The 12,115-nt window shown below is 36.7% G+C and overlaps 1 protein-coding gene across 8 annotated transcripts in view; it reads right to left on the bottom strand.

Moving 5' to 3' along the window:
* The window catches only part of CTPS2 (CTP synthase 2), an 89,884-nt gene that overhangs the window by 54,161 nt on the left and 23,608 nt on the right, over positions 1-12,115 (bottom strand). For all 8 annotated transcript variants that reach the window (XR_012040051.1, XR_012040049.1, XM_072849303.1 and 5 more), the window contains 3 exons: positions 11,503-11,597; positions 10,605-10,667; positions 9,928-9,971 (listed from right to left, as the gene is read on the bottom strand). Coding sequence is in view for 6 of the 8 variants with exons in the window: in XM_072849303.1 (XP_072705404.1) it covers positions 9,928-9,971; positions 10,605-10,667; positions 11,503-11,597 (202 nt within the window). In the remaining 2 variants the exon portion in view is untranslated. The remainder of the gene's footprint in view (positions 1-9,927; positions 9,972-10,604; positions 10,668-11,502; positions 11,598-12,115) is intronic.

Genomic DNA, 12,115 nt, shown 5'->3' with positions numbered 1-12,115 from the left:
AGCAACCAGAATTCCTTACCCCCGGATATCCTTCTGCCATTGCTGGGTTGTGCTGGATAAACTGTACCTATTTCAGAATAGCACAAGTCTTACAAAGGGGTCTTCTGGCAAAGACAGTGTACTGGGGCCTGTCAAACTGAGTTCTGTTGCTGATTCCAATACAGAGTTCAGAGATACCACACAAATTATTGGAGGAGAGCACTGCGGTCTAAGTGAGAGAGAAGAGGACAAAGAGTTGGGAGATCAAACTACAAATACCAACTCTGCCACTCCCTCATTCAGATAGCCTCTTATAGATTACAGTACCTTGTGAATAAAGCTCATCTGAGGAATCTGGATTCATCCCCAGATTTGGCACACAACTCTTGTACAACTCTTGAGCATGTCACCTAAATTTCTAGACACTGGTCTCTCACTTCCATGGGAAGATGTTTCAGTAAAACTGGTTATGCTATTTTGCAATTAGGTGGTGTTCTTTAATAAACCCTTAACAAATTAACAAGGCTAATGTGCTGAATTCCTTGAGTTGTGATCCCTCGAAATGCAATTCTTCCATACGACTAAGCATCTTACTACTACATCTTCAAGACAGGGAGGTGCCTTTGGTACAAGTAAACACAAGTCATTTGAATACTTAAAAAAAAGTTTTGCAAATACTGTAATGTCAACAATACACATCAGGCACACCAGCTTCCTGACACTGCTTCCAAAAGGGATAAAGCAGTAAGCGTGGTGAGGCTACCACAAGCAGGAGCTGTAGGCAAGGAGAATTAGCAGATGGGGAGCAGAAGCCTTAGGACGTCACCTGGTCATGCACTACCACTAAAATTTCACCACCTACCACAGGTGGAAAACAGGATGGAAGGAGAAAGAGACAGATGCTGGTTTTTCATTTTGTTTGCGGAAAGAATAGGAAGAGAAAAGGACTTATGATTATTTTACTGTCATGAACGACCATAGAGTTCATGCCCCATTTCGGTCTGTGGGACTTGCCCTAACCCATACAATGCATTCTAGACCAGGACACCCAGACTTGCTTGCACTGCTACCACCATCTACCATAGCAGCAGTAGAGGTTCTGCTAGTGATGACAGCAGCAGCTTCTGACTCTCTCGAGCCAAAAAGCAAACACAGGAGAAAATGCATTTCCAGCTTCATCCCTCAGTTGGACTGAACAAAGATTGGGGGATGCCTGACCCCAGTTCTCTGAGCCTCAAGCTAATGCCAAGCTTTTGTGCTGAATTTGAAATCAGTGTATTTGTCCTCCCCACAACAACCTTGAAATAAAGTGTCAAGAAACTTGACAAAGTCTTCCACAATTAAAGATCTGTAGTCTGCCACCTCCCTGTAAAATGATATACAGGGTCTCCTCAAACAAGTGCTTCAGGCACTATTTAAATCTGCAACGCCATGAGCACCCGGAGTGGTGAACGAGCTGCACAGCTTTGGACACGGCATCTCAAGCAAGATGGGAGCCAACTGGAGAAAGTCAAGAAAAGATGAGGAGAACCAAGAAGCAGGACTCCCAAAGGAAAACTAAACTAGCAAGGATTTCTGAACAAAAAAGGAAGACAGGTGATTTCTGTAATATGTTAAAGGCCTTTTTAAGAAGGAAGACAATAGGTCTGTTCTCCCTGTCTGTGGAGACAGGAGAAGCAAAGGGCTTAACTGCAGCAAGGCATGTGGATATTAGTAATACTGTCTAATAGTAAGATAAGGAACCACAAGGAATGGACCAGATAAGGAGGTTGTGGAGTCCCCACTATTTAAGGCACTATGTTATGCAGACATCCAATATAAATACCGGTGATCCCACTCTAGAGCAAAGGGATGAATGAATTATATGATCTCTGAAGGACTCCTAATACTCTTCTCTCTGACACTTCGGGAAGTGAGTATAAGCACATGCAAGCAGGCTATATCTGGTGTATATCTACATGATTCATCTAGCAAAGTTTGCCTAGTCTTCTCAGGAAACCTTCTACTTACCTGTCATGGAACCCTAGACCCATACACCTGCAGCTCCAAAAACATCCCTTCCAACCCCCCCATATCCTGCAGACCCACAAAACTCTTGGCTCAGAGTTAAGTGATACAATGATGACTGAGAATCAGTAAGTGATGCAAAGGGTGAAAGATCTAGTAAGTGAGCCTGGAGCTAAGCACCAAAAAACAACAGCAGCAGACATCAGGCAGATTAGAAACCACATGTAGAAACCACAGGCAGAGCCAGCAACTCAACAGTTGCAAAACCAGCAGTCTTGGGTCACAAAGCATCGACCACGGGCTGAATATCACTCAATAATGCCCCACAGACCATCAATGGAACATGATTTCACAGCCTACAGAACATGATACTCAGTTACGAAGGTGTTCCCAAGAAGGAACTGTTTTTCAGAACCTTAGATTCACCTTTCCCATTTAGAATGCTTCAGTCTTTTTCCATTCACATCATGGAGTGTTTTGATTCTTAATAGTAGCAACCAAAATTTTATCCCAGAGCAAATTCATCACTCTCCTGTGCTAAGAAATAGCACAAAATTTGGAGAACTGGCTTTGGCATTGGTGATTATCAACTCACACAACGGGCAAGTAGCTTCTTCATATTTTTTTTTATTTATCTGGATCTTTTTAAAACAATTTTATATTTACCACTTTTCAAAAGTCCACTATAGTAACAAATGCTCTACATATCCCCATAGGAGCCTTTTTCAGGCTTCTTTGGGTGTGGTACATCTTGAAGTGTAAAATACACAAATTTAAGAAAGAAAACTTCTCCAGGATGGCCTATAAAGACCAAATAAACTTACATCAAGTGCAGTGGTGGATGCTGATGCCGACACATTTCAGAGATATAAAAAAAGTATTACTCATTTCTACTGCTAAAGTATCCTATTCCTTTGACTACTGAAAACACAATAAAACTAGTGCACTGACTCAATGACAAATGCTAGTTTCATAATTAGGGTGGAGCATGCAAGCAACTATAAAGGTTGCCCCGCTCTCAGACTCTCACTTCTGCTGGATACATTTAAAAGCTCTGGATTTTGAGTGAGGTAAGCATAACCTAAACATATTGGGTGTTTCAAATCTTTGAACCTAACTTAGATTATTTTTTTTCTTGGGAGAGTTGATCCAGTTTTAGAGAAAAAAACAAACAAACAAACCTCTTTTCATCTAGGTTAAGTATTAATCATTTCACATGGTTAGTAAACCAATGAACAGGGTGTCAGATGTATTGCAAATTTCCGATGCACAGGATTGTTATTGTCTGCTTTGTTTGCAGTTATCCTTCAAGACAACATCTGAGAAACATGGAACATTTACTCAATGATAATGTTCTGAAGTATTTTACCCAGTATGCTTTAATGGAGGGTAGCACCAGTGCATTGTCCCTTGCTGGGCTGAAAAATCTACTTCAGAATAAATTTGCACAGTACCTGCAGGTAAGTTTCACTCCTATTATATTCACTGTGCTTCCTATGAAATGGACAGGAAAAAGGAAATACAGGCAATGATGTTCCAAGGCAGATTATTGTTCCCAAATGGTTTCACTGTCTCCATAAATAATCCTTAAATAAGGGTCAGATTATAAAACTTAATTCACATTAATGAACAGTAGCTCCAAACAGGTATCCGAGTAGGGAGTTTATAACAAAGCCCTATGAAATAAAATGCAAAAATCTAAGAAGCTGGGGTTTTGGGGGTTTTTTATGTAAGCCAAATTTCACCTAGAATATTGCATCTGAGTCTTATAAAATATTTTTTGTTTCAGTCTAAATAAATCATCTTGAATCTAGAAAATATATAGAAAAATCTATAAACCAAGTAAATCAGTAGGACAAATTTAAAAATAAGAGACATGAGCCAATTTCTATCTAGGTTAAGTTCCTACCATCACAAAATAAAAGAAGGTTTGCCATTCCAGAAAGACGCCAAGTAAAGAAAAGAGATTCCACCAAGCTAGAGACAGAAATACCCATTTCCTGTAGCTGGAAAAAAATCTAGGTTCTGATTTCATAGATATTCTCTGCCAGACCTTTCCTGAATTGGATTGGGACTCAATTTAGATTCTTTTGCTAGACAAATCCTTAAATACTGTGTTTTGGATAGCTGACAAAAGCAATTTTTGCTAAATGTCTGAAAGAAGTTGCGCCTCAATAGAAAAATCCAGTATTTTGAGAACTACAGTAATCCATTTTAGTAATTTCATTAACATGAAGTGGCTAATTAAAAAAAAAAAAAAAAAAAAACGTAATAAAACACAAAGGTTTTTTCCCTTAAAAAGCATGTCAAATTAATTGCCAAAAGTTAATAGGAAATGTGATAGCAAATTAAGAAATATATTGCTTTTTATATTAGCTGTACCCAATTTAGCACCATACCCATTTTCACAGATACATGGAAATGGAAGTGTTCAGGAAAAGCAATACTGATGTTTTCTGTCTGGATATCAGACATTTTCAAGCATCTACTCAGTTTGCAGAAATATATGGCACCATAATAAATCAACATAAAAGCAGGACAGGACATTACAAAACATGCACAGACATAAAGTATGAAGAAAGAAAACATTTTAAAAATTTAAATTATAAATCAAAACTATTTTTATATTATTTAACTAGCCTGATCAGGGATGTTATCAGAATAGTCACTGCATGAGGATGTTACATGCACTCTTACCAGGCTCAACAAATAAAAGGAGCTAATTACCTAAACTAGATTTAATACATTAGCAAGAATTTTTTAACAGTGAATACAGTATTCCTAGTAAAGAGGAGTATAGGGGAGGGAAAGAGACTCTCAGGTCCTGATCCAAAGCCTAATGAAAGCAGTGATATGTTTTCAAACAGTGTATGCAGGGCCCAAATTAGTATCTAATAAAGCAGTAGATCATATGCATACTAATTTTTATTGGTGACTATGTAAATGCTGAAGCTATTCCACCTGCTCCATTTCCTAAATTCCAAATTTACCCATAAGACTGAAGTAATCTGTCTGAGTAATACTTGATACTTCTCAAATGGTTATCATATCTTTGTTAACATTTTTGGCAGGCAATAGCAGGCACTGTATTTCTCATTTAACCAGCAGAACTGGTAAATACAACACTACCAGTAACACCTTCAAGTAACACTGACTGTTACTGACTGCATCACTTCTTGGCAATATTCCTCATAGAAAAATAGTCATGGCAATCTATTTATTTCATACTCTTTTTTTTTTTTTCTTCATTCTTTCCCTATAAAAACAGGACCAGCTCTCACTTGATAACATAATTAAATCGTTGAACAAAACTAATGATGAAAGTGTCAGCTTTGATGAGTTTCTGATGATTGTAAAAAAGCTAACTGGTACAGAACAGTAAGGAATCTGCAAGAATGAATATCACTGCTTTGAAGGAGAAGAGCCCGGCGTTCACGTACATTATACATACACCTAAACCCACAGATATGTTATGATTTTTAAAAGTACAGAATAAAGATTTGATATACAAGAAAGTACATCTTGTCTTGTGTTTCCTGCACATTCACTAGCCACACCTTCCAGCTAAGCTGCCTCACAACTAGTTCAGAACTACCTGTTTCTGTTTCACGCTACATTTGAGAAAGCGTAGTTTACCTGCTTTACCTGAGCTATTATTTTGACATATAGAGCAATTCAAATCAAATGGTTTCTAAAACACACAAAAGGAAAGATGTCTCATTCCATTTGAGGAGTGTCCCCTACTGTATACTATCCGATACTCCTCCCAGTTCAGTTTCATCATTCACATAAGGTGACACTTCCATACAGTAAACAGTTCAAATTTTTAAAACATAAAGTACTTATTTTCATTAACAATGCAACAATGCTAAGTATGATGACTGTAACATTACATGTTCATTTTAAATTATATTTACGCATGTACTTTTTTTGTTATGAATCTTGTAAATGGGAATACATAAGTATATACAGGAACAGAGCGATTGCTGTTGCAATTCAAACATTCATTACATTTATTTGGTGCAGTTTTAACCTTTTCATTGCATGATTCCCTGTGACATATGTATTTTCACACACGTAATTCATGGGCATTATTATTTCCTTTAAGAGGAAATTAGTGAAAAAGAAGAGAAATGAGAAGAATGGAAATTTTTGAAGACAAGTAATTCAGACAAGTAGGATTAGGCACTAACCCTACTAAAAAACTTGGAATTTTGGACTGAATTTTAACATCAACATCATCCATTATCCCGATAAATCAGTTAGATCTCAGAGTTACTTAAGGACTTAAAGACTCAACTTAATTGCAAAGCCTATCAAGTGCATTCAAGATCCCATACTACAGTGGTTCCTATTGCTGAACTTCCCCTCCATGAAATGAGGAAAATACTACTCCACACCAGCAACGCATGAATAGAAGCCTCAAAAACTATGATATTTAAACATGATATGAATGTTCTACAGGGTCCCGGGCCATTCTTTTACACAAACCCTTCAGTTGTTAAAATGTGTTATGTTTCTTGGAAGAAAAGAGAATCATATTTATTACTTTTTTCTGGTTTATGAAAAAAAATTTATTCTAAATTAACAATATGCTTTGACTTCAAAACTAAATATACCCCCCACACACTTCCTTACTAAGCTACGTTAGCTACTTTACACACATAAGTAAAATCACAGAATTTTAAGAGGTGTTTTTGCATGAGAGGGACGTTCCTTTTCACCTCTTAGACAACCTTAGAAATTTTTGAATTCAATCAGGTTACTGACATCCTGAATAGGAAAAGTGGGCATCAAGAAACAAACGTTATAACAGTGTCACCTACTGGCAAAATCTATTTCTGCACAATTTCTTGTGTTCATAGAAAACGCACTTACTTTACCCAGTACAATATCTGAAGTTTCATGATCCTACACAAGATGCAATAGGTCATGAAGAGCAATGGTCACAATGAAAATTAGCTTTCTTAAATTTAAAAAAAAAAAAAGTGCATTAGAATTATTTCTGGAAAGTGTCTTTTTTTTTTTTTCCTAGAAAACAGCATTAGATGCAGTTACAATAAAATTGACAAAGAACATCATTAAAAGGCTCATCCAAAAAAATAAATCTAAGTTTAATAGTGGAGGAAGACGAGGGATATGGAACAAAAAAAACAACTCTCTTGCCATCCAGTGAATCCAGTTCATTAGCAGTTCACAGACTACACAGTTTCCCTTTAAAGGAGTTAATTTTAAAATTATAATTTGCAACAGAAAACTCATACGAAGCACTACTCTCAAGCAAACGCATTACTTTTCTGAACAACTACCTTCCTGCAAAGAACAGTAACAATTTACCTATCATTAATACCCAAAAGGCTAGAAAGTAAAGCAGAACGCTTAATAATATATAATGGGAACATGACCTGCAAATTATCAACCAAGATGAGATCAAGAACTCAAGGGACTGTGATCAGTGCTCATGTACCTCCCTCATTTTCCCTACTGAAATCAAACCTGTGTTAAAGAGGAATTGAAGCCAAAACCTTAAGGTGGTATTTTGATAGTGTAAATGGTATGGTCTGGTGAATACAGATAACTGCCATTATCAGAGGGCATTTTTTTTCTTCAGAGTACACATTTTTAATTTAAGCCAAAAGGAAAACATCTAATAGCAACTTCAAATCTCTCAAACACAGCTTATAAATCACAGCTTATTAATATTTTCAAATTCTAGGTCTCATATCCTTTCAGATTTCATCACATAGATATTCAGCTTTAGGAATTTTTTTCCCCCTACAGTATTTTAAGAACACAATTTTGCCTGTTTTACATTATTAAGTCATTAACTTCCATTTTTTGTATGCAGAGACTACTATTTTTTCCAAGGTATTTGAAATCTTAACTCTACAATACTTGCAGTCATTTACATGCCAATATACTTGATACCAATATTCCCCAAAACAAGCAACACAGAGTTATACAGGGTTTCCCTCCTATATAAAGTTACTCATGGGTGCTTTTGCAGAACACAGGTTCAGCAACATTGTTGTAATGATAGTCAGCAGAAATAGATCAACAGCTAAAATGAAACATATGCAGCATTGCAGGCAAATCTCTACATTTGCACCTTCACTTGTGCATTCCTTATTGTTCAAAACAGAACAAGTCACAATTGCCTCATTACATAAAAACCTTTGACAATGCTCAAAACTTTTTACTAATGAAATGCTCTTCTACAGTACAATAACTTCTGTTATTTTAATTGAGATACAGTTGCCAGTAATATAATTTCTCATTATTTCAGCCACCTGTTTTTCCTTTGGAAGCCTAATTCTGAGTTACATGATTACTGACAATCTCAGTTTTTATTTCTAATAAAAAAGGTTCAAATTTCCATAGATGCAGACAAAGGGAAAGCAAAGTAGACCAAGATATTTTATATGTACTTTAGAAGAAACTATCAACTTTGGTGAGTACAGTTCTGAGTATTTGAATGCTTAGCAAATTACAAAGGGATATAAGTAGCTGCATTATGGTTGCCCCTGAGTTCCCCTACCAAACTACATATTTGAACTTTTGTCTTTTTTCCTTTTTCTTAAAAATAAAAGGAAATAGAACTACTGCCTCACCAGTGCCTTTCTTCTCCCTCTTCAGTTTCCAAAGGAGCAGGAACTAAAAGAACAGTACACTGCTTTGGTCCTAAGTTAGCACTCAGCTGAGCCACACAATGGCATCACAAGATATTATCAGTGCTGATACGGTGTTTCCAATTAACTTTCTTGGATAATGAAACATCTACATCAGTTTGGTAGTTCACAAGCTTCACTAATCTGCTTCTCTTCCAATCGTTTTTATTGATTTGTTATTATATAGAATATCTAAACAGTTTTCAGCACAAGATGGACTCTGCTAAGACAGATTATTTAGCAGTTACAATTATTGATAGTGCAAATTTCCCGCTTGGAATTATTTACATCTTTTTCTTGCCCAGAACTGAGATGTCAAAGATCAGATTAAGATGCTGAAATGTGACTGGTAATAACCAATTTCAGAACCTTAATGTAGCTCAGAACAAAAGAATATCCGTTATACGTACTGCAAGCATACTGCTTCAATTGTAAACGCTGCATTAATCTTCTATGACACATACATTCACTCCATTGTTTTCTTAATTTCACGTCCACATAATTTTCTCTTTAACATATACACCTTACTTGCCCTTGAATGCAAACTGCAAATCACTCAGTTAATTACTTGTGGAATAAAATTTTGTCCTAGATATATTGTACTAATACACACTACAATTTCTGTAACAGAAGAAACTGACAATAGGGCTGCAGCAGACAAGTATCCATGTTCCTGACTTCAGCTACATGTGGAGCTCTGCATTGGAGACAGCTACTGTGAACAACCCCCAGAATAAGGGTTGAGAGAAACCAGCACTTCCAAAGGGTGACTCACCCCCTCCTGATGACAATGTTATTTGATGACAATGTAATTACGACAAAGGGATACCATACTCTTCTGAACCAGGAGATACCTGGAAGAACTCCACTCTCAAATTCTACCATTGGCATATGATACAGAAAGCCCTGTCATATCTACAACATTGAAATTTTTCTCAAAAGGAGGACTGTGAGATGCATGGGGGAGGAGGGGTGTAGTGGCTATTTATACTATTTCTATAAAGGAAAGACAAGAATTTTTCAACAGCTTCCCATATAATCCTTAGCCTTTTATATGCATTTACATTTTGATAATAGCTTCGTGCTACACTTTCCAGCTTCCCTTTATATTTTATTCTCTAGTAAAGCCAACCTAATCGTTATTGTCTACTCCTGGCATCAGTCCACAGCCAAGGAAACTATTAGAAAAATTACAAAAATAAAGCTAAGGCAAACTGCAGAAGCAAGCAGGTGAAGGTAAGGGACTATTAAAAGAAAAAAAATCTGTACTTACAACAGGGTTTTCTGTGTCTGGGTCAAATTCTGTAGAATTTGCATCTGAAACATAAGTTTAAAACAAACACAGTAGATTTCCATTGTTCTACATGCACTACAAACTCATCATAACAGTTCTGTGGCATTTTAGGGCTTGTCTCCATTTAAGCTACAATCTTATATGCTGAAACACATACTGCACCACTTTGGAAGCAACCTCAGGAAGCATATGACCTCAGTCACACACACTCCCTTTCCTACTTCCCAAACCGTTTTCCTCTCAGCTCTTAGTGGTAGAAATTCATTGGTGAGCTAAATCTCTCCATACTACTACTGAAATGGCTATGGTTTGGCTACTCCAGCTAATGAAAACAAGTGAGAAAACCACTTCTCACTTTTTACTCCTCACCACCTGCACACTCCAGAAAGAGACTACAGAGGTGAACTGTAAGCACACTTTCTCCTACACTCCTTAGATCAAGAAGCAGGTTTCAAGCAATCTGCGTAACAGGAGTTCCTACTCCCTTGTACAGAAAGGTAGCACACAGTGCTTAGCTGAAAATGATCGTGTTGCAAGAGCTAAGTACCTAATGATCATAGGATCTATTTAATAGTTCTAATAATAGATATACATTTCACATATAGAATAAAATTTCTTCTAAGCAAATCATATTCACGCTAGCATACTGAGCTCACCTTTCCAATTCAAACAGTTTCTTGCAAATTCCACAACCGCTAATTGCATCCCCAGGCAAACTCCTAGAATAGAAAACAAAAACCCCAGAATTTAACAGGACAAAGAACAGGATTGACAAAGTACCTGCTGTTCTGTCTTAAACTTGACTGCTTAGAAATCTTGGTACCCAGTGTATATACACAGACTTACCAAAAAGCTAAAACAAAAATGGCTGGTCAATGTAAAACTCACTCTTCAAACTTGGCACACTGTAAATACATGTGACGCAATTATGCGCTTTAAGCCCTTTCAGGAATATTTTTTTTTCCTCCCATCTATTTTAGCAATTAAAAAAATAAAGACAAACAGAAGCTGAGAGCCTGTGTATATCCAGATTCAAATTTTGCTTTGGCAACTAGTCAAAGTAGTCACTTATAAAAGTGTAAGAAATGTGGAGTAGGAACCAAAGCTTCAGGGGTACTTACACAAACAGCACTCAGCTTATAGGCCAGATGGCATCTTTAGACTTTACCATTATAAAATATACCAGTAAATCAACAAAAATTATTTAATATAGCAAATGTGTCCAAAGACACCTATGTTTTCTGCACACTGGTTTATATCTATAATGATGCCGATTTAATTACAGAGAAGCACTCTCCACATAAAATGTGAATATAGCAATAAAACCTAAGAAGTAGGGATAGTCTTTTTCTTCCTTCCTTATACAGTAGATGTAGTACATGACTATGACCCTGGGCTTTATTTACAAGGCAAATATTCACAACAGCACATGTACTTCCTTAAGACAGGATTTTTCCCTAGTGTGTGTTTGTTGGTGTGGATTTTTTTAAATCAAATCAATTAGCTTGCCATACACCTCCAAAACACAATAATTTCTGCCTCTAATGGTCTTACCAAGAAAAGGTTTTTTCTTTGTTCTTGCCCAGGAGATAGCTTGGAGTTTGCCTTCTGTTCCCCTAATTCCAAACCCTCCTGGGACCAGAATGCCACTGTAATGACAGCCATATATAAAGCAACCAACATGTAGAGTCAAGCCAGCAAAGGAAGTCCATACAAATTGAAGAAAGACTTTTGAGGTTATAACAAAGCAAGCACAGTGCATGAAAGGCATGTTTTGTATGACCATTCAGAACACACAGAATTTGGAGATTTGTCTCATCTACCCACCCCAATCCTCATCTGACCAACCTCATGCTTCACAGTGAAATTCCTACTACTTAAATACGTATTGCTTAAATAAACTAGATACATATTCACTATGCTAGGATCTTAACACCAAAACTTTATGTCTACTAAGTAATACTAAAGAAATGGGATGTTGTTTGTTGTCAAAATGCATTCTTTACAAATACAAATTGAAATCCTGGCAATGATTCTTAACAGAGACGTTTGCAGAGTGTCACCAGCATTTACTAAGCTTTTATCTAACTGCCTTTCACTATGATGCATGTTGACAAAGAAAAATCTTTGAGAACTGACCTGCACCATAAAGAAAGTCTAGCTAGCC

This window comes from Ciconia boyciana, chromosome 1 (assembly GCF_034638445.1).
Source record: "Ciconia boyciana chromosome 1, ASM3463844v1, whole genome shotgun sequence".
In the NCBI taxonomy this organism is placed as follows: domain Eukaryota; kingdom Metazoa; phylum Chordata; class Aves; order Ciconiiformes; family Ciconiidae; genus Ciconia; species Ciconia boyciana.
The sequence above is the reverse complement of the archived record's forward strand: the minus strand, read 5'-3'. Positions and strand labels throughout refer to the sequence as shown.